Genomic DNA, 23,542 nt, shown 5'->3' on the forward strand with positions numbered 1-23,542 from the left:
CATAGATTCAAAACATCTTTATCACGCAAAACACCCAAAAACATACATCACAAATCATTCATAACCCCCCCAAACTGAATGCATCATTGTCCTCAATGCATGCAAAGAAGACAAAATAAAGTAAAGGGAAAGGAAACTCCCCCAAACTTGGCATGACGTCCATAGTGCATTCGGGTGGGAGGGTGGGTGTAAAAATCCTTTGCAGGTGTGCTTCCTCCTAAGCTCCAATCCTAACTCCCAGTTGCTCCTACAAAAAGAACAAAAACTACAAAAAGAAACACTCAATTCAAAATAAATGTTGGAGGAAAGAATTGAGCAAACAAAACCTCCAACATATGAAATCAAAAAAAAAAAAAAAAAAACTTGGGTTGCCTCCCAATCAGCGCCTTTGTTTATAGTCGTTGGCTCGACCTTCTTCATCCTTGTCTACCTCTATCCAGGCTCCAATAGGCGCTTCCCCGCCTTCTCTTGCTTGATCACCACATTCTCTCCATCTACTCGAAACATGACCGTATTTGTCTTGGTCTCTATCACAACATCACCGGTTGCTAAAAATGGCCTACCAAATAGGATAGGCATATCCTTGTCCTCTTCCATCTCTAGGACAATGAAGTCAACCGGGAGTACAAATCTATCAACCTTCACCAAGACATCCTCGATGATACCTTTTGGTTTCACAATTGAATGATCCGCCAATTGTAGGTCAATGTCGATTGGTTCAATCCTCGCTTCTAGACCGATTGACCGTGCGGTTTTCAGAGCCATCAATGATATTCCCGAGCCTTGATCAAGTAGGCACTTTGGGAACTCCTTATCTCCCATCTCACATGGGATCACACAGCTTCCAGGGTCTCTTCTCTTTGCCGGCATCTTTCCCTTCACAAATTGTGAGCAAAATGCGCTCAATATCACCACACCATCGTCTTGTATCTTCTCCTTTTTCGCAATAAGATCCTTAAAAAACTTGGAGAATTTAGGAAAGTGTAGGAACAAATCCACCAGGGACACATCTACATTAACTTTCCTGATAATGTTCATCATCCAATCGAGTCCTTTCTCTTGAATTATTTTCCTACCCTTCTTCTTATTCTCGACTGGGAAAGGTGGTGGCGGGATAAAATCTGGAAAATTAAATGGACACTTCGGGTCCATTGCCGGACTTAGTGGATTCTTCTTGTGGATATCACTCATGGTTGACTCTTCTTTTTCTTGTTGACATTCCCTAGCTTCGGTAGTAGCCCACTCAATCCCCTCGTCCGCCCCTGCGTGCGAGGTTTGTGAGCCAAACAACTTGTCCGCCCCTGCGTGCAAGATGTTCGAGCCATTTTGTGCATCTAGCATGATTGGAGACTCAAGATCCTTTCCACTTCTTAACTTAACTGCCTTGCACTGTTCAAAACCTTTAGGATTGGGCACCGTATCACTCGGGATAGCATTAGGAATTCTTGTGTGAGATGCTGTAGCAATCTGCCCAATTTGAGTCTCGAGATTCCTCAATGTAGCCTCCATCTGACCAAACTTCTCTACCGTCCTTTCTTTGAAGCTCTCATTCTCCTTTTGACTCTTGGTCATGAAGGAGAGTATCTGTCCCAATTGATCTTCTACCGATGGCTTCTTCTCATAACCCGGGGGTTGAGTGTTTGTCCTCCATTGGTTCCCCCGAGTTGTTGCTAGGACCCACTTTGATTCCAGTTCGATTGCTGAGGCCCTCCAATTCCTGCTGATTGCTGTATTGGTTGCCTTGGTTAAACCCTTGGCCATTGTTACCAATGTAGTTCACATCCTCCGTTGGTGGCCCTTGAAGACTTGGACATTGATATCCGTATGGTGTCCACCTTGGCACAGTCCACACTCATCACAGTCACTGCTTGAGGTTGAGGATTCAGTTGAAGAGATTTCACTGCTTTCGTCATTGAAGACATCTGGGTGCTTATATTCTGCCAATTGAGCTTCAATTGCAGATACTCTCTCTGCATCCTTTGTAGCACCGAATGTGTCTCCTCCTTTCTCCGCTGCTCTCCTGCTCTCTCCTTGGGTTGTGCCAGTTCCGTTGATTGTTAGCCAACCTTTGGAATAAGCTCTCTCACCTCCTCATGCGTTAAGTCATCCAGGTTTCCATTAGAGCCTGCAGTAACTAGTCCCGTCCTTCATTGTTGAGTCCCTTGTAGAATTCAAAAGGTCATGCCCCGGAGCTAGACCATGGCTCGGGCATTTCCTTATCAAGTCTGTGAATCTCTTCCAAGCTTCTGCAAAGGACTCATCATACTTTTTTGGAAATAAGTGATCTCTTCTCTCAATTTCTCGATCTTCATCGGGGAATTATATTCTAAGAGGAACAACGTCTTCAACTCTTGGAATGTTTCAATGTTGTAGCCCGGTATAGAGTCATACCAAGCTCTTGCTTTTCTCCCTCAGAGAGAATGGGAATAACCTCTTGATCAGATTGTGTTTCCACATTCGGGGGTCTGTGAGAGTTCGTCAACTCGTAGAAGGCATTGAGGTGGCTCATCGGGTCTTCATCATCCCGTCCATGGAAAAGATTCCCCCCATTCACCAAACTAATGTAGTGAGGTGGAATGTTGATGTTGTTGTTCGCATAAGCAAACTCTCCGGGGTACTCAATTCCCGATCTAAGAGTGTCGCCAAACCTCACAACGGGTGGTGGGACAGCGTTGTTGTTATTATTGTCGGCCATCGACTCAGCTTCCAGATCACTGTCACTATTCTCAAACAATGGGTTATCTCTGATTGGACTCGGCGAATCCTGTTGAATTTCAAACCCGGCTGAACTTCCTGACCCTTTCCTTCTTTGATAACAGAGTAATCAGAAAGGCGGTGTACCCTGAGATCTCGTGTGCATTCACGACTTTCTCTTTTAATTTTTTTTTTATTTTACCTAAAAAAAAAACACTCCTTCGTCTTCAAGTCCGGACGTGGTAGATGGCTATCACACCGTAGAACACGAACAAAGTACCTATAAAACTCAAAAAGAAAAATCAAACAAAATAAAATAAAAACTAAAAACAATTAAGCATAAACAAGCTATTGCCTCCCCGGCAACGGCGCCAAAACTTGATGTGATATTTTAGAGTTCTTAATCAATGTATAAAGATTATCAAGTTCAATTATTTTAACTCTAATAATACTACACTACTGCAAGAATACAGTATCGTAGTAGTATTTCAAGTGTCGATCCACAGGGAGGCAAGATTGCTTACACTTAATATGACTACACAAAAGCATATAAAGATTTTGTTTTGATTTTGAGATGGTTAACTAACTTAAGCTACTAAAATGAGATTTTTAACACGAGAAAAAGAAAGTCACTCCAATTTGCTCTCTAAGCTTGCGTTGTTTTACACCATTTACAATGAAACATACGACGGGATTATAATTATCAACCTAATCGCGTGCAATGAACATGTCGACGACGTATAGCTCACAGTCAGCTGAACACTTGTTCCATGAACCAACTTTCAACGACATTTAATTCCTGCAGATGCGCGGGAACAAACGTCGTCTACTATAATTACTTACCTAATCCACTATCAATTTATCCCTGAACAGTTCTAATTCGATAGCACACCAACCAATCAAACAATCCTAAACTATGTTAAAGAGACAATAGTTACGGAATTAACAACACTACATCCTTTAGCAAGAAAACATAGAGTTTAATCAAAGCAAACATTGTTGGTATCAAAACACATGAATTCGATGGTGTGAAAACATTCATACAAGCCTAGATTACAACTTGGAGCAACATAGAGAGCTTAGCCTAAAAACATGGTGAAATATGCAATAAAAACCGTAGGAAGCATGCTCTCGTTGTGTGGAATGGGGATGGAGACGGATCGTCGGAATGTTGATGGAGTTCCTCTGAATTCGCCCCCCAAGTCAACTCTCTTTCCACAATTTTCAAACAAAATTAATGCTCCTCACCAAAAAACGTCACCTCCAATCTCTCTCTCCTCTTTTTAATTCCTTTCTTTCCTTTCACCTTTTTCCTCCCAATCCCTACGTCACTATTCACCCGGCCGGGTGCCTCATTTTGAGCACTTTCTGCCCGGTCTGTCAACTTGGAAATTTTGCACAACTTTTTCACCATCCGAGCTTCATTCCTTGTTTCACCATTCATTCCTTTTCCTACACATAAAACATACTTTTGCAAGCATCAAACTATATAATCATGTAAAGTTAGGGAATAAAAATGTACAATTTGATTCACATCATGGATTATTCTCGGTTGGAGGGGGCAAATGTGAGATGGTGATTCCCGGACCGGTGGGGGCGGCAGACGTGGAGAGGCGGACGTGATCGGAGAGAAGCAGCCCTAGCCGAGGGGAAAGGAGGTGGTGCCCCAATTTGGAGGTAACGAATTAGGGTATACCAGCCCTAATCCCCTAATTTTTTTGCAATCAGATCCTAGGTTTATTTGTGGTATTGAAATAGCACCCCATCATGTTATTGATAAGGCTAATTTCATGCATAGGTCTATGGTTTTAAATCGTAAAATTTCTGGGTCTAACGCACGTTTTAAGCCAGGTGTGTGAAGATTTTCACTAGGTCCAGGAAAGGAGGAGGACAGTTGCGTGGACCTAGGAAATAGGCGAATGAGTGGACATTATGCGGAAAATTGCTTGAGCGGAGGAAGCCACGGAGTTGAAGGGTAGAATAGAGATTTCTACGAAGACTCTAGAAGGCTATGTCCGCGTCTATAAAAGGCAGAAGCATGCACGCTGGAGGGATCCTCTCGGTTGGAGGCCTCGCTAACAAGCCTGTAGCTTAGTTCACTTTTCACACACTTGGGTTCTTTTTGTGGGGAGATTCAGGGGGGTCATGCACTGGGGTTTACTTTGAGCTTTCATATATTTTCGATTGGGTTGTAACACCGTCCTTCGGTGGGGGCGAAGAAAACAATTTAATTTCCGCTTTCATACTTTGCTGATTTTGCCGAGCTTCGCTGTTCGAAGCTCGGACCTCTGTTTGCTTTTGCCGCATATTCTCTTATTTTAATGCAAGTTTGATTTTCTGTTACGTCTGTATGTTGATTTTCGGAATTTTGGAGTTGGATTGTTCGAGTTGGGTGCGTTTCGCAGTTGTTTTCTGAATTTTTGCAGGTTTGTGGTTGGATCTGGGTGATCGGAGTCTGTTTGTGGATGAATCGGAGGGTTGAGTTCGCTGGTGTTGTGGAGTTGTCTGTGATTGCTTGAATTCGGAGTTGATCGGAGCAGATCTGTGAAAACCAGAGTTATGGAGTCGATTGTGTTTGTTGTTGGGTTCGGATCGCTTGGATCCAAAGTGGATTAAGCACCCGACGTGAATCTGAGCAAGATTTATTTAATTTTATGCCTAGTTTACGTGTTTTCATTTCATTTCGCCTAGTTTACGTAGATCTGATGTATTTCCGGTTCATAGTAAGTTTCCGGCATCCAAATCTTTATATTATGTTCGAATCTAGATATATGCTCTGTTTTCTCCATTTGCGTGCTTGAATCGGTTAGGAAATTGCATGTCGTTGTTAGTTGGAGCATGAGTTTGTTATTTGCAGCTTTAGCCGTACTTGCTGTATTTGGAGTCATGGTCCCCACTGTTTTATTTTCCCTGTCTAGTCTTAGTTAGTTAGTCGTTTACTTAATCTAGGAAGTAAAATGTGTCTCTCAGTATTGAAGTCTGATTCTATTACATTTTCTGTGTCTTAGGTCTAGCATTTACATTTCGTGCCTAGATCTAGAGGTAGTTAAAATTCTCAACCCTTTTGCGTGGCAGCAGCCACTTGTTTCCAGAGTCTCTAAGCACTACTTCACGAATCCATCTTCGTGGGATCGACCCCGCTTCCCTATGCTAATTTATAGTATTCGGGTTGAGGGATTTATTTTTGAAGGGGAGTCGAGTGTGTCCAACGACAAAAATACTCTGTGTTCTCTTGAGTTCCTGGACCTGGTGATCCAGTGGATTTAAGGAGCGTGGTGTCTTGACTGAGCACTTGCATTAGTTTTCTCTGTGCACACTTGCTTACTCCGTGTGAAACCACACTACTACCAGATCGTAGCCCTTAAAATGGCGCCGTTGCCGGGGATGGATGGCGTGCTTTGTGTTAGTGTTCAGAGTCTGTGGTGTAAATAGTTTTGATTTATTTTCTTTCTTTTTTATTTGTAGTTTATTAGCAGAGACTCAAGATCTGCCCACTGGAGCAACTCATCTGGGTGAAAGCACGGCCAGTTTAATTGGCAGGTTAAGGATACAGTCTCTACTGTGACCACCAGATCAGGGTTCACCAAGGGAGATCCGTTTCCGAGTGAATCTACTAGCAACAAATCTTGGACGCCGTCAGGACGCGAAGATCTAGAGTCACCACCCGAATCAGAAACAGAGTCAGAAACAGGGGAAGCAGAGGAAGTAGTCATGGCGCAAGTGGTAGATCCAGATCCAGAGATAGGGTCGCTGATAGCTCATTTAGATGGAGAGCCGGCCCAAGCCATAGTAATGAACCAGCGCCAGAGGACTATTGAGATCAAGACAAACGTACTCGGCATCTTGCCAACGTTCTCTGGGCGCAGAAATGAGTGTCCGTATGAGTTCTTAAATGAATTCAGTAAGTTGTGTGGTATTCAGAAGAGGCCGAATGAAGCAACAGAGGAGGATTATTATCGCCTACGGGCAATTCCGTTTACCTTGAAGGGGGAAGCTAATACGTGGTTATTGAGGTTGCCCCCGGATTCTATCCGCACATGGAGGGACTTCAAGTTGGAATTCTTAGATTATTTCTTCCCATCCAACAAGACGAATGCACTGAAAAAAGAAATACTAGAGTGTAAGCAGGATTACGATGAATCCTTGAGTCAGTATTGGTCGAGATTCAAGGGATTGTTGGATGCATGCCCGAATCACCGAATGATAGAGGCAGAGACCTACTCTCTGTTTTACGAAGGGGCAACTCCTGAGTCAAAGGACTTAATGAACTCCTCGAGTGGGGGGAATTTCACAAGGAAGAGGGGAAGTGAGGCAAGAGAAATCCTGGGGAAGTTGATCGACGCTAAGAAGGTGTACGATAACCCTAGAAATGCAGTGAGGAGATGATCGGTGCATGCTGTGAGAGAGCAAGAAGATGATAAGGTAGAAGCAAGGATTGACAGGCTCGAGAAAGCTCTATTGAACGCAATTGAAAAAACAAATCCACCAGTTTCACAAGGGAATGAGAAATCTCCTGGTCCAGGAGAAAATCAAATTCAGCAACATTACGGGACCCAGGAAGGAGATTATCAGGCCCAGGTCAATGCAATGGGAAGTTGGAATCCCGATGGGAGCTGGAATCCAGGGAGACAGAGAGATGCGCCCTGGAGAAACCATCCAAATTTCAGATGGACTGACAATGAACAGAATCAGCCAGCACCACAACAAAGTCAGCAGTTTGCACCTCAGTCCGAAAGACAAGGTAACTGGTCAGGAAGGAATCAATAGGGGCAGGGCAGCTGGATCAATCGGAACCAAGGAAACCACTCGAGCTGGGGAAACAGAAATCAGAACAATCAAGGGAACTCTTATGTACCACCGCACCAAAGGAATTTTCAGAACAATTACCAGGGTCAAGGAAATCAATACAACAACTCTTCAGGAGGTCAAGGAAACGCTCGTCAGAATCAGATGAGTGGACCGACTCTGAATATAGGGCAAGGACCCAGTCAGCCGCCAAAGCCACAAAAGAGTATCGATGATATGGTGCACGATCTCGTCAGTTCTCAGCAACATATGCAAAACAACCTGCAATCAAACAATGACGTAGTGCACAAGCTTCAAGATGTTCAACAGGAGCAAAAGGCGGCCATGGATATGCTGGCCAAGCAATTATCGCAGATAGCCACTTCTTTGAGTGATATGAGGGGAAATGAAGAAAATATTCCCGCCTCAGTAAGGCCACTGGATAGAGCGAATATAAGTCAGATTACCTTGAGATCCGGGAAGGGATATGAAGGTCCAGTGGTAAGAACGAAGGAAGCGACAGGTTCCAAGGAAGACAAGAAGTACGAGGATACAATTCCTAGATCCAGGAACTTGGAGGGAGAAAATTCCTTGGTCAAGGATGACCTTGAAACAAGAGATTTGGAGAAACCCCTGCTTAAGTCAACTGAACCATTTTTCCTCGATCCAGAGCCGGAGTTGGAGAACGAGGCAGTAAGGGAGGAAACTGGAGAATTCTCAGCTGAAAACTCTATCGGAGCAAGGAAGCGACTGAAGCCTTTCCCAAGCCGGAGGGAAGCTAAGAAGAAGAAGGAAGAGCCGGTGGATTTCATGGATATTTTTGGGAAATTGGAGATTAATCTACCATTCTTACATGCTTTGAAATTGCCGGTGTTTAGCAAGTTCATCAAGGAATTTATAGCTGGGAAGGCTAGACCTAGTGGGAAAATTTTGATCGGCGAGAACATCTCTGCAGTGATTCAAAAGCGGAGGATGCCTTCGAAATGCAATGATCCAGGTATGTTTACCTTACCCATCTCTATTGGTGATGTAAAAATCGAGCATGCTATGTGTGATTTAGGTGCATCCATAAATGTGTTACCACTGTCTATATACAAGAAGTTAGTAGGGGTAGGCATTGTGGACACCAAAGTTGTGATCCAATTGGCAGACAGGTCATGCATTTGTCGTGAAGGAGTGCTTGAGAACGTGATAGTAAAGGTACATGACTTCTTGTACCCAGCAGATTTCCATGTGATTAGAATGAGTGATAATGAATCTGCAGAGTCTGGTGGAGTACTTTTAGGGAGACCTTTCCTGCGTACCGCTAAGACTATCATTGATGTTTTTGATGGTACCATCTGCCTTGATTATAATGGGGAGAAATATACATTCAGCATAGATGAGGCAATGAAAAAACCTCTTGACGTTGAAAATTTGCATACTATAGATGTTATTAACCCCTTAGTCCAAGAATATCTTGAGACAGAGTTAATGCAGGAACAGATCGAGAATTCCGAAATAAGTCATGACATTGATAGAGAAGTAGCTAGTTGGTGTCAAGCAATGAACACGAGTGAGTTATCAAATGATGAGCTAGCTGAAGCGATTCTGGAATTCTGTACGAACCCGGAGCTAGCCAGATCAAGGAAGGCACCTTATGTGGCGAGCGTGGACAGTTGTACTGAGTCTAAGAAGGGAATAACAACCGAGTCGAGAGAGAAAAATCCCTTGCCCCAGGAAAAAGATGTTCCCAAGAAAGAGTTGAAAACGCTTCGACCTGGGCTCAAGTATGCGTATCTGGAGGAGAATGAAAATTTCCCGGTGATTATTAACAGCAGCTTGACCGAGGGACAAGAAGAGGAATTGCTGAATGTAATCAGGAGAAACAAGAAGGCTATTGGGTGGACACTCTCTGACTTGGTTGGGATCAGTCCAGATCTGTGCATGCATCACATTCGCCTAGAAGAAGGAGTAAAAGCATGTAGGGACCCACAACGCAAGTTGAATCCGAACATGAGGGAAGAAGTGCTGAAGGAAGTATTGAAGTTGCTATCCCTAGGAATCACATATTCCATACCAGACAGTGAATGGGTTAGTCCAGTACATATGGTACCAAAGAAGTCAGGAATACAGGTGGTTAAGAATGATAAAAATGAGTTGGTCCCTACTCGACTTGTTACTGGGTGGAGGATGTGTATTGACTACCGGAAGCTGAATGAGGTTACCAAGAAGGATCACTTCCCATTACCTTTCATTGACTAGATGTTGGAAAGGTTGGCGGGCAAGCAATATTTTTGTTTCCTGGATGGATATAGTGGGTATTTTTAAATCTAAGTGGATCCCGAGGATCAGGAGAAGACAACTTTCACGTGTCCCTTTGGAACGTATGCTTACAGAAGGATGCCGTTTGGCCTGTGCAATGCGCCAGGTACTTTTCAGCGGTGTATGATGAGCATCTTCTCGGATCTCCTGGAAGATTGCATCGAGATTTTTATGGACGACTTCACTGTGTACGGGAATTCATTTGACTCGTGTTTGGCAAGTTTGGATATAGTGCTGAGGAAGTGCCATGAGAAGCATTTGGTTTTGAATTTTGAGAAATGCCACTTTATGGTCCCTGAGGGAATTGTCCTAGGGCATGTGGTGTCAGAAAAAGGCATACAAGTAGATCAAGCAAAAATTGATGTTATCTCAAAACTGCCTTACCCGACGAATCAGAAAGAGGTGAGAGGATTCCTAGGGCACGCAGGATTCTATAGGAGGTTTATAAAGAACTTCGCAAGGATCGCTCAACCACTCACTCACTTATTGCATAACGATGTGGAGTTTGTTTTCGATGAGGAGAGCAAAAAAGATTTTCAGTTGTTGAAGGATAGGTTAGTTTCTGCTCCCATTATTAGAGCGCCCGACTGGAATCTACCTTTTGAAATCATGTGTGACGCAAGCGACTATGCCGTGGGAGCGGTGCTAGGTCAAAGAGTTGATGGGAAAAGCTACGTGATTTTTTATGCATCCAAGACGCTAAATCAAGCCCAGAAGAACTATGACACCACCGAAAAAGAAATGTTGGCGGTGGTATATTCATTTGAGAAATTTCGCCCGTACTTGCTGGGGTCGAAGGTGATCGTTTTCACCGACCACGCGGCCATTAAGTACCTGCTGGCGAAGAAGGAGTCTAAACCAAGATTAATCCGTTGGGTGTTACTTTTACAAGAATTTGATTAGGAGGTTAAGGATAATAAATGAACTGAGAACAAGGTGGCTGACCACCTTAGTCGTATTTTTCAAGGGGAGACCGAGGATAATACCAGATGCATTCCCCGAGGAACATTTGTATTATTTAGGGGAATTTCCTAGACATATCAAAGGGAAAAAATCATGGCGTTAACAGGTCTAGGAGATTCTGAGAAAGGTAAATGTCATCTAAACAATGAGCCATGGTTCGCAGACCTGGCAAATTACTTGGTCACTGGAGAGGTGCCTTGTTCGCAGGAAATCTCCCGGGCACAGAGAATGAAGCTCAAAAGCGAAGCCAAGTATTATTTCTGGGACGATCCGTATTTGTGGAGAATGCGAGCTGACCAAGTAATCCGGAGGTGTATCCCGGAGTGGGAACAGAGGGATGTACTAAATCATTGCCATGCCCTAGCTTGTGGAGGTCACTTTGGACCTAGGAAGACCGCAAGGAAGGTGTTAGATAGCGGTTTTTACTGGCCTACATTGCATAAAGATGCTTTCAAGTTTTGTCAGAACTGTGAGAGGTGTCAACAGACCGGGGGAATCTCCAGGAGGGACGAAATGCCACAAGTTCCAGTGATTGTGTGTGAGATCTTCGATATCTGGGGAATGGACTTCATGGGACCATTTCCGTCTTCATACGGGAACGCATACATACTTGTGGCAGTTGATTATGTTTCAAAGTGGATAGAGGCCAAGGAGACCACATCTTGTGAAGCCAAAGAGGTAGCGAAATTCCTTAGGGCTAACATTTTTAACAGGTACGGAGTGCCCAGAGCTATAATATCTGACAATGGGACGCATTTCCGTAACCGTACTATTGAAGCTCTAATGAGAAAGTACGAAGTTCACCATCGCCTTTCCACACCATACCACCCTCAATCAAACGGGCAAGTAGAGATCTCCAATAGGGAGATAAAGGCGATACTGGAGAAGACGGTTAATCCGTCTAGGAAGGGCTGGAGTAAGAGGCTTGGAGATGCACTATGGGCTTACAGGACAGCGTACAAGACGCCTATTGGGATGTCACCTTATAGGCTTGTGTTCGGAAAAATGTGTCACTTGCCCGTGGGATTAGAACACCGAGCATATTGGGCGGTCAAGGAGATTAACATGAGACCCGAGTCCTGTGAGGAAGAGAGAAAATTGCAACTGCAGGAGTTGGAGAAGTTAAGGCTGGAGTCATATGAATCGGCAATGTGGTACAAAGAGAAAACAAGACTCTGGCATGACAAGAACCTACGGGTCAAAGAATTGAGAGTAGGTCAAAAAGTTCTCCTATTCCAATCCCGCCTAAAGTTGATGCCTGGTAAGCTGAAGTCTAAATGGACTGGACCATACACTATTGTGAGTCTTCGTGCAAATGGAGCAGTAGAGATCCAGGGAAGTACTTCAAACTCGACTCATTTTCTTGTCAACGATCATCGTGTGAAGGTATTTAGGGATAACTCGGAGATGTGTGTAGTGGACGAAATGCCACTACGCGCACTCCCTGATATCGTCTAAACGGTCAGGGAAGTGAGTGTTCTTAGAGATTTCCTAGGTCCAGTATCCAAGAAGTTTTACCATGACCTGACCTAGGGAATTTTGAGAACACTTGAACACAATTTGTAAATATTTAATTGTTTTAAGGAAAAAATCCAAACAAATGAAAAAAACAATCTTCCAAAAATATTTTCGGAAAACCAGACTCCTTAGGCATGATTTTGATACTGTCATACCCAAGACCCGGGGAGTCTGGCGTTTCATTTTTTTAGTTTGATTTTTTTTTTAAGTGTGACTTTGCAGGAAGTATCTACTAGTGCAGGGAATTGAGGAGTAAATATTGGAGGGAGTTGGCACCGGTTCGGATTTCAAAAGCCACTTTTATGGAGAGGCGTACGGTCGCTAGCGTCATGCCTGCAAAACCGTCCTCTTCTATACCTATCAGCTAATAACCATGTGATGCTTTTTATTTTTCATTACTCACTCTCTCTCTGCATTCGAAATTCTCCAAATTTCTCTCTAGGTTTTCTTTCTCTAACCCTAATAAAAGAAAATTCCATCTGAGTTTCTGTGAAAATTTTGCAGAATTCTTCATGGACAACAAACAGAGTACCGGAAGCACTTCAAGATCCGTCGATTCTAACGCGGCGGCGTTCATGGCTGACTTACTACAAAAACTTGGGGGGACGGAAAAAGCGATCGAGGCGTTTGCCATGTTCGCATCTGCGATGGGAGGAACCGTACCGGCTGTTTCAACATCTGCCGTACCACCACCACCGGAAACTTCAGGGGTTTCAACACCCCAACCAGAGTCCGTTGCAGAACCCACCACTGCCGTCCCGGAGACAACCGCCGCAGAAAAACACGAAGCAGAAGCAGATCTGGCGGCAGGGCTGGAACTATTGGCTAAAAGTGAACCCAGGTTAGATTCTGTCGTTGAGGGGGAACCCCCTGTTTTAAATGATGAAGTAGTTGGAATCTCTGAGGGGGTGAACCTTGTGCTTGCCACTGTGGATTTTGTTGAGAGAGAAACCCTACCTGAATCTGTGGGTGTGGATCATTCTGCTGTTGCTGATAGTCGTATTGAGGGGGAAACCCCTATTTTTGAGAAGTTTGGAGAGGGGGAAACCCCTGGTGTTTGTGATACTGTTTTGAAGGGCAATGAAGCCCAAGAAAGTGTTAGTGAGGGGGTGACCACTGTAAAAGCAGTGGGTGTTAAAACCCACGACGAGGAAGGTTCGGTTGGGGTAGAAACCCCTATTTACATCGCGGGGCAACCCCATTATTGATTGAGGAGGGAGAAGCCCTCGTTTCTGGAGATGTACAGGAACCCGTTAGCGACGGGATGAATTTGATGGTGGATCTGACTGATGTCCCCGACAGGACCGATTCACCGGTTGACGCAAGGGACGCACAGAGGCAAGCTCGTCGGCGTTTACGTGATGACATCGAGGAACACGTCCCGCAGACAGAAGAAGGGTCGCTGGGTCTAGAGACCGCAGCCCCTGAGCAGGTAATCTCTTCTAGACCTAGCGATGGGGAGAGCGACGAGGAGGAGCGCCGCCACGCGGTCGAGAGGAAGAGGAAAGGAAAACAGATTGCTCCTTCCTCGACCAAGAAAGCAAAAGGGAAGTCCGTTGAACCCTCTCTCCCTCCGCCTGCTAAGGTACCGTACGCTGCTGAGTCCGGAAGCCCTGATGGGTCCAGCGACTCTGAAAAGGAACAACAAGAAGAGCTCAACTTCGAGCCGACGGAAATCTGGATCACCAAGGAGCTGTTGGACAAGATGAGAAAGTTCACAGACCCAAAACGCACAGCAATATATAAGGAAAAGAGTGCCGTGGAGAAGTATGCTAAATTCAGGAAAATGTACGATTCGGCCGAGCTTAAGGAGATCTCGAGCAACGATGAATTCCAATCGTATATCGACGCAATCGGTTTTGACTGGTTGCTTAAGCACAGCACCTCCGAAGTTCCAATAGATTTGGCACGGGAATTCTTTTCGACCTTCCGTTTTAAGTCCACCACTGACTTGGATGCCGAGTCCATCAACTTCCGCCTCTTCAATGAAGAGCATGTGATGACCATCCGTGAATGGACTCTACGGATGGGTCTGCTGATGCGCACAGAGGACGACGAAGGTTTATGGAACGAGAGAATGGTTGGTCCGCTGAAGTTCACGCCAGGTTTCAAGACACAGAGTGCATGGGAGTTTGTGACTCATCCAAGGGTGGGTCAGTTCAAGACCAGCTTTTCGAAAGCCCACCATATCGAGAACAGGATCCTGAGGTTTTCCCAGACATTCATTAGCTATAATCTGATGGGCACCGCCAACAACGCCTTGACAACCCCCGACTTGTACTTTACTTGGTGTATGGCCACGGGAGTGCGTGTCCACTTGGGCTACTGGTTAGCCCAAGCTTGCCACCAAGTAACTGCCAACCTTTCCAGGCACCTATACACATGCCATCTTCTGGGGGCTTATTTGCAGCGCAATGTGATCATGAGGATCCACAAGTCTTGCCGGGAAGTGAAGATGTGTCTACCCCCGGAGGTCTTCAACATGGATTACTTCTTCAACAAGGGGCTGTTAATCACGCAGGGGAAGGAGGTCTGTTTTTACGAAGTTGGCAAGTCAGATGTGCAGGTAGAACAGGAAGCAGCGAGTGTGGAAGCAGGTAGCTGGATTGAAGTGGAAGAAATGAGAACGGAGGTTGGATGGATGAGATCCGAAATTAAAATGGTGAGAGAAGAGATCGTGGCCCTACGGGGTAAAGGAAATGACAATGTTGAGATTGAGAGAGTACGGAAAGAGGTCGCCGGAATGAGAACGGAGGTAGACGAGATGAAAAGAGAGATCGGGATGAGCAGAGAGGAGGTCTTGGCCTTAAAGGGGCGCATCACTGATCTGGTGGCAGCGTCGTCGAGGCACGCTGATAGGATGGGAGAGGCCATCTCTTTAATGATGACAATGATGAAGTGGTTGCGCGAGAAATTCCCGGACGCGCCAAAGTCACTTCCTGCACCTAGTGGCGGATCCATGGCGCTAGGTCCAGGAAATCTATCTATCCAGAAGCCGCCACAAGCCACCAAGCCTCTAACCACCCCGTCTTCCACTAGACCCGTGACCTTGAAGAAGACCGTACCCAGACAGACAGAAGAGATGACAGAGGAGCCGGAGTCGCCGGCAAGAAAGAAAGCTAAAGTAACCCAACAGGCCGTGCCGCCCAAGTCTGGCTCCCGAGGGGGCCAGATCCCGAATTGATTTCCCCCAACCCAAGTAACTTTTACTTTTCATCTTTTATTGATTTCTGTTTATGATTATATGTGCCAGCATGCTTCGTTCTGTATCTATGTGTTGCTCCTTCCCACACTTAGCCCAATCTTTGGTCTAAGTGTGAGAAGGGGTTGTGCTATATTTGCATGTTTGGTTTTGGTTGTTGAGCTTTCTCCCACTTAGCCCGGTGTACGGTCTAAGTGTGGGAAGTGTGTTTTATTTTTAGAATGTTGTTTGTTTGTTTTATTGTCTATTTTGTGTTGTTTATACTTCCCTATTTCCCCCTTCACTAGGATAGCTTGGGGACAAGCTTGAGTGAAGTGGGAGGGGGAGGGAATAGGTGCAGTATTTGTTTTGTTTTGTTTTTCTTTTTCTGTGAATGAGAGTCTTAGAGTCATCAGTTTTTTTTATTTCTGTGTGTTGCGTGTTGCATGAGCTAGTGGATACAATAAGGCAAAAATTCCCTTAGTAAGAGCAATTGAAGAAAGGATGCACGTCAACTTTGATGCATTTTTCCTTAATAAACTAAAAGCGGTTTGAATGAAGTAAGGACGATGGAAAATGCCTTAGATAACCTAGTTGTGCAGCCCTACTATAAAAGTGAGTTATAAGCCTAAACGCTTTGAGCTAACATGTGAAAAATGGGCAACCACTTGATGCTTAGGGAGTACAGTATAAAGGAGAAAAAAAGGGTTATGGAGGTATAAGCTGGACGAAGTCCAGGAACTGGTGGTATAAGCTGGACGAAGTCCAGGAACTGGTGGTATAAGCTGGACGAAGTCCAAGGGAGAAATAAAATAAAATTCAGAGGTATAAGCTAGACGAAGTCCAGGGGGAAATTGGGAAAAAGAAAAGAAAAAGACGGTTAACTACCTAAGGGCAGGAAGTAAAAAATTACCTGACCCAGGAATAAAAAAAAGAGGATAGGGAAAAAGGAGATGATAGAAAGGAGAAACTCTCATAACCCAACGCATCAGTGGTGTAACTTTAACTTTGGAGCGTTTTGATCCTAACATCTCTGGTAAGGAATGAGTGATCGAGCGAACCTAACCGCTAGGAAATCCATAGGTTTCTTGACAAACTGACGGACCGTTTAGGTCGACGAAGGAAGAAGGAGGATTTGAAGACTGTAGACGATCAGAGAGAACTTAAGCTTGTGGGGACAGTCGCCTAAAAGTTGAAACTAGTGCATGCTTATTTGTTGTGTTTTGTGTTCTTTGTGTGTTCTTTTCTTTTCTGAGTCTGTAGTTGTCTAGGTTTAGGAGTCTGTTTTTGTGTTAGTATCTTGTTTGTAGAGTCGTTCTTGGGAACCGTGCATAGAAATTCGCCTTATTTCTTTTTCTTGTCTTTATACTTGAGGACAAGCATTGTTTAAGTGTGAGCAGTTTGATAAGGCTAATTTCATGCATAGGTCTAAGGTTTTAATTCGTAAAATTTCTAGTTCTAACGCACGTTTTAAGCCAGGTGTGTGTAGATTTTCGCCAGGTCCAGTAAAGGAGGAGGACAGTTGCGTGGACCTAGGAAATAGGCGAATGAGTGGATATTACGCAGAAAATTGCTTGACGGAGGAAGCCTCGGAGGTGAAGGGTAGAATAGAGATTTCTACGAAGACTCTAGAAGGCTATGTCCGCGTCTATAAAAGGCAGAAGCATGCACGCTGGAGGGATCCTCTCGGTTGGAGGCCTCGCTAACAGCCTATAGCTTAGTTCACTTTTCACACACTTGGGTTCTTTTCGTGGGGAGATTCAGGGGGGTCATGCACTGGGGTTTACTTTGAGCTTTCATATATTTTCGATTGGGTTGTAACACCGTCCTTCGGTGGGGGCGAAGAAACAATTTAATTTCCGCTTTCATACTTTGCTGATTTTGCCGAGCTTCGTTGTTCGAAGCTCGGACCTCTGTTTGCTTTTGCCGCATATTCTCTTATTTTAATGCAAGTTTGATTATCTGTTACGTCTGTATGTTGATTTTCGGAATTTTAGAGTTGGATTGTTCGAGTTGGGTGCGTTTCGCAATTGTTTTCTGAATTTATGCAGGTTTGTGGTTGGATCTGGGTGATCGGATTCTGTTTGTGGATGAATCGGAGGGTTGAGTTCGCTGGTGTTGTGGAGTTGTCTGTGATTGCTTGAATTCGGAGTTGATCAGAGCAGATCTGTGAAAACCGGAGTTATGGAGTCGATTGTGTTTGTTGTTGGGTTCGGATCGCTTGGATCCAAAGTGGATTAAGCACCCGACGTGAATCTGAGCAAGATTTATTTAATTTTATGCCTAGTTTACGTGTTTTCATTTCATTTCGCCTAGTTTACGTATATCTGATGTATTTCTGGTTCATAGCAAGTTTTCGGCATCCAAATCTTTATATTCTGTTCGAATCTAGATATATGCTCTGTTTTCTCAATTTGCGTGCTTGAATCGGTTAGGAAATTGCATGCCGTTGTTAGTTGGAGCATGAGTTTGTTATTTGCAGCTTTAGCCGTACTTGCTATATTTGGAGTCATGGTCCCCACTGTTTTATTTTCCCTGTCTAGTCTTAGTTAGTTAGTCGTTTACTTAATCTAGGAAGTAAAATGTGTCTCTCAGTATTGAAGTCTGATTCTATTACATTTTCTGTGTCTTAGGTCTAGCATTTACATTTCGTGCCTAGATCTAGAGGTAGTTAAAATTCTCAACCCTTTTGCGTGGCAGCAGCCGCTTGTTTCCAGAGTCTCTAAGCACTACTTCACGAATCCATCTTCGTGGGATCGACCCTGCTTCCCTATGCTAATTTATAGTATTCAGATTGAGGGATTTATTTTTGAAGGGGAGTCGAGTGTGTCCAACGACAAAAACACTCTGTGTTCTCTTGAGTTCCTGGACCTGGTGATCCAGTGGATTTAAGGAGCGTGGTGTCTTGACCGAGCACTTGCATTAGTTTTCTCTGTGCACACTTGCTTACTCCGTGTGAAACCACACTACTACCAGATCGTAGCCCTTCAGTGATAAATGTCCAATCTGACCCATGTACAACACCTTGTGTCGAAATTGGCCACCAACATGTTAAATCTCGAAAATCAGTCCCCAAATTGCCTGAAATATAATATGTCACCCCAAATCCTTTTGCTCCCTTAGAAAAAATTTCAATTTCTTGTATGGCTCAAAGTAGAACCGACCCTGAGGAGAGTGGATGGATATTTGATTGTGGGGCTACAGATACGATGTCATATGATAAAAATGATTTTTCAATGTTGGATGAGGCAACTAAAAGTTCAATCCAGACCGTCGATGGGGAATTAACTGTCGTTGGTGGGAGTGGGACCAAAGAAATTTCGCCGACCCTAAAACTCTCCAACTGCCTCTATGTGCCCAAATTATTCCATAAACTTATGTCCATTAGCCATGTGACTAAAGAGCTCAATTGTACATTACTGATGCATCCTAATTTATATGTGTTACATGATATCAGGACGATGAGGATAATTGGGCGTGGCACTGAGAATCAAGGTCTTTAATACGTGGATGAGATTACTCAACAAGGTGGCACCGTGATACTTGCTCACGGATCTGCTAACCGAGAAGCCTGGTTGTGGCACCGCAGATTGGGACATCCTTCCTCGGGTTATTTTAAAGTTCTTTTTCCCAAATTTTATATGTTTAAAGACACTTTGTGTGAATCTTGTGTTTTGGCGAAAAGCCACATGCAGTCTTTCAAGTCTAGTGAGACTCGAGTTCAAGATATTTTTCCTTTAGTGCATGCTGATGTGTGGGGCTATGCGCCTATTATTTGTGATCACGGTTTTAGATACTTTCTCATATTTGTGGATGATTGCACGATATTAGATTGGATATATTTTTTGAAAAAATAAATTTGAAGTTTTTGAAAAATTTGTCCTATTCTTCACTATGATTCAAACACAATTTCAAACTCCTATTAAAATTCTTCGATCTGATAACGGTAGGGAGTTTGTTAATAAGCCGATGGCTGAGTTTTTTAGGAGTAAAGGTTTAGTTCATCAAACAACTTGCCCTTATACCCCTGAACAAAATTGAGTGGCAGGGCGAAAAAATAGGTTAATCTTGGAAGTCACTCGTGCTCTGTTTTTCGATTCAAATGTTCCAAAACTTTTGTGGCCAGAAGCTGTTGCCACTGCCGTGTATCTAATAAACCGCTTCCTACAAAAATTTTGGGAATGAAAACCCCCTTACAGGTTCTTTCAGCCCTAGCTAAAATTCCCGAACCCCTCACGCTTCCCCTCCGTGTCTTTGGCTGCTCTGTTTATGTGCATATTCCCAAACATGAAAGAAGTAAATTTTCTGCGTGTTCTCTTAAATGTGTTTGTTTGGGGTATGGGATTAACCAGAAAGGGTACCGCTGCTATGACTCGGTTTCTAGGAAAATAATAACAACCATGAATTGTAATTTCCTAGAATATGAATATTTTTTCCAAGCCTAGACTCGGGTTTAGGGGGAGAGTGTTGATAGCCATGGGGAGAATTCGAGTGATAGCATTAGACCCCTTAGTTGGGCTGCGTCACCACAATTAGGCAACTCAACAGTGGAACTAACAGAGCAAGCTAGTGTCACCGCCGAGCCTATCTCGTCTACTGTGGAGCCTCCTCAGCCGGCTACACCGCAGTTAAGTCCTCCTCCAGTGATATCCAAGGTAATTCCTGAAACCAGCTCAAATAGTACAATTGTTATTCCTAACGACTCAGGTGAAAAGGAAAATGCAGCAGTTGACTGTGACACAGGCGGTACATACTTCCACCAAGAAGCACTCGTGGGATACCGGCTAAGCGCTACAGCCCTAAGATGAGTAGCTCGAGAAGCCGATATTCGGTGGCGAATCTGGCTAAGGCTAATTTGAGTGAGATGGCGAGGGAGTTTGCAGCAGCCCTTTATGAAGAGAGGAGCTCCCTCGAACAGCGGAAGAAGCCATGAAAGTTGCCCATTGGAGAGAGGCGATCCTAGTGGAAATGAAAGCTCTAATGAAGAATAAAACATGGGAAGTATGCCGGAAACCGGATGGAGTCCGGACTGTGGGGTGTTGGTGGGTCTTCACCATAAAAAGGAGGCCATATGGATCGATCGAACGGTATAAAGCAAGATTGGTGGAAAAGGGATACACCCAGACATACGAAGTTGACTATGCTGAGACATTCTCGCTTGTTGCAAAGATGAGTACTATTCGGGTATTGTTCTCTATAGCGGCGAACAGTGAATGGTCACTACACCAGTTTGATATACCAAATGCATTCCTACATGGGGAATTGTCGAAGCCTATTTACATGGAGGCACCGCCGGGTTTTATGTGAGAATTCGAGGGAGGAAAAGTGTGTAAGCTGAAGAAGACTTTGTATGGGCTCAAACAGTCACCTCGAGCTTGGTTTGGGAGATTCACGGAGGTAATGAAGAAATATGGGTACAAGCAAAGCAACTCAGATCACACACTATTCTTGAACAAAAGAGAAGGGAAGATCACTTGCTTAATCATTTATGTTGATGATATGATACTCACGGGAGAGGATGAGGATGAGATCAATCAGTTGAGGAAGAATTTGTTTGCCGAATTTCAGATGAAGGACTTGGGCTTACTCAAGTATTTCCTGGGGATAGAAGTACTAAGGTCAAGAAAAGGGATCTTCATCAGCCAGAGGAAGTATGTGCTCGATCTTCCGGCAGAAACGGGTCTACTTGATTGCAAGCCGGCCGACACTCCTATGGTGCAGAACCATGGTCTCCAAATAATCGAAGGGGCCGAATCAACCCCTCGCACAAGGTACCAACGTCTAGTTGGGAAGATGGTCTATTTGTCCCATACCAGACCTGACATTGCTTATGCAGTAGGAGTGGTTGGCCAGTTTATGCATGCACCTCAAGCGACTCACTGGGAAGCATCTTTGAGGATCGTTCGTTACCTAAAGGGAACACCGGGACATGGGATTATGTTTGAAAAACATGGACATCTGGAAATTCATGGCTTCACTGATGCTGATTGGGCTGGAAATCCGAATGATAGAAAGTCGACTGTCGGATATCTTACCTTTGTAGGGGAATCTTGTCACTTGGCGGAGCAAGAAGCAAAAAGTAGTGGCCCTGTCGAGTCCTGAAGCTGAATTTTGAGGGATTAGGAGTGGGCTGACTGAGATCCTATGGCTGAAGAGGTTGATGACAGAGCTGGACTTGGTGTCACATGGGTCATGTAAACTGTTCTGCGACAACAAGGTGGCAATTAGTATATCTAAGAACCTTGTCCAGCATGATCGAACGAAGCATGTCCAGGTAGACCGACACTTCATCAAAGATAACACTGAAGCTAAGATAGTGGAAATTCCTTTTGTTAGATCTGAAGACCAACTGGCAGACATCCTCACAAAGGCTGTAGATTCAAGAAGCTTCTATGGAGTATTAGACAAGTTAAGAATGGGTGATCTCATTACTTAACTTGAGGGGGAGTGTTGGAAAGAAATCAATCAATATTGATATGATCTCATAAATTAGGGAACTTAGCCTTTAGTGCTAATTGATACTAGGGCAAATCTTTACCATGTATAGAGATTGTTTTGTGTATTTAGTTGGCCTCCGCCTCACTGTGTAAAGCAAGCAGTTGAATGAATAAAAATAAGCCTTTCAACACATAGTAATAGAGTCATTTTGTCATTTTGGTACATTCCATAGTAATAGAGTCATTTCATTTTTTAGTAAAAGTCAACACATTTTCTCACACCTGCTTTACTCTCTCTTACTTTTTTTTATCTCTTCATCTCTCTACCTTTTTCATTATCCACTTTATTCTCCTTTTACTTAACTCATCTAACACAATTTTTCTTAATTTCTGTGCCGAAAAGAAACGCCTCCATTAATATGGAACGAAGGGAGTATCATTTAACTCACTTACCATAATTTTTCTTAAATTGCGCGTCGAAGAAATATCTCTGTTATCGCAGAAACGAAGGGAGTATTTATGAGGGACGGAAGTTGTAGTAAGTTTGTACATAAAACTGAAACGAATATATTTGAAAATGGAATCTGAAAGGTCAATTAAATAAAGAAGAATTGAAATTGAATTTGCGCGGGTACAAACAAGCAGTTACTTGGTTATACAAAATCTCAACTGATTTTCAGCTCAGAGAGTTGCAGAGCACAGAAATTTAGTTTGAATTCATGATAGCAAAGCAGCGAGATAAGGATTTGTTGCACGATCTTTCATTTTCCCACTGTGAGATTGAGATTTTGAGATCATACAATCACTACTGGAACGGCCGACGACGGCGCCAGTTCCAGCCACCGCGAGGTGACGGTAAAAATCCGTGGCACGAGCGAGTCCAAAATCTACATCCGTGTGAAGTTGAATACGACTGTTCGGGATTTCAAGTCAATCGTTTCTCGGGAATGCGGTGTTTTAGCTAAGCGTCTCATCCACAAAGGCCGCGTAATGAAGGACGATCAAACCCAAAGCAGCTACGGTAATGTGCTCTCATTCATTTCTTTAAATGATTTCGAAAGAATTCCAAAGAAATTATCAATTTGTGGTTTTCTTGAATGTTGTTTGTGGTAATCTTTGTAATAGGTTTGGATCATAATCAAACTGTTTATGTGGTTTGAGGTTCTGCACCCGAGCCTCTCATTCTAGATAGCGGACTTGATATATTGCGTGAAGAGTTGCAAAAGATGGTTGATGATGTTATACTGGTTAGATATATGTTCTACATACCCGTTATTCGGGATTTATTCAATGATCCGCCGAGTGTCTGCAACATGCTCATGAATAAGCAGGGATTGAGCGATATTTTGGATCATAACCCGGAAGTGGCATTCATACTTAATGATCCTACAACGCAGCACTAAACCGTGATATCATGCATGAGATGATCCGTGAGGCAATGGACAAAGCCAGAAGGGTTGAATCTGCTGACGCCAATCTTAGAGACTTGTCTGAGGAACTGGAACAGGCCTTACTTAGACATGAAGCTACAAATACAAATTCCTATGCTTCTGCTCCTATAAACTGGAACAGCTCTCAATTTTGGCCCACTTTTCGCAGTCTTGGTCACTTTGCAGCTGTAAGAACACATAGAAGATTTGGTCCAGTGGCCAATCCACTT

At 43.9% G+C, this 23,542-nt stretch overlaps 2 protein-coding genes and 1 non-coding gene across 3 annotated transcripts; 2 read left to right on the forward strand and 1 right to left on the reverse strand.

Moving 5' to 3' along the window:
- Positions 1-432: 432 nt before the first annotated feature.
- LOC121770402 lies at positions 433-1,761 on the reverse strand. The gene has a single exon (XM_042167135.1). The coding sequence runs from the start codon at positions 1,759-1,761 to the stop codon at positions 433-435; it is 1,329 nt and encodes a 442-aa protein (XP_042023069.1).
- Positions 1,762-2,194: 433 nt separating this feature from the next.
- LOC121773101 lies at positions 2,195-2,300 on the forward strand. Its single transcript, XR_006044674.1, has one exon. It is a non-coding gene; the product is annotated as a small nucleolar RNA R71 (small nucleolar RNA).
- Positions 2,301-13,528: 11,228 nt separating this feature from the next.
- Positions 13,529-20,253, forward strand: LOC121770403. Its single transcript, XM_042167136.1, has 4 exons — positions 13,529-13,696; positions 13,850-14,260; positions 14,786-15,388; positions 19,903-20,253. The coding sequence occupies exons 1-4, from the start codon at positions 13,529-13,531 to the stop codon at positions 20,251-20,253; spliced, it is 1,533 nt and encodes a 510-aa protein (XP_042023070.1).
- The last annotated feature ends 3,289 nt before the right edge of the window (positions 20,254-23,542 follow it).

This window comes from Salvia splendens, chromosome 16, assembly GCF_004379255.2.
Source record: "Salvia splendens isolate huo1 chromosome 16, SspV2, whole genome shotgun sequence".
Lineage (NCBI taxonomy): Eukaryota > Viridiplantae > Streptophyta > Magnoliopsida > Lamiales > Lamiaceae > Salvia > Salvia splendens.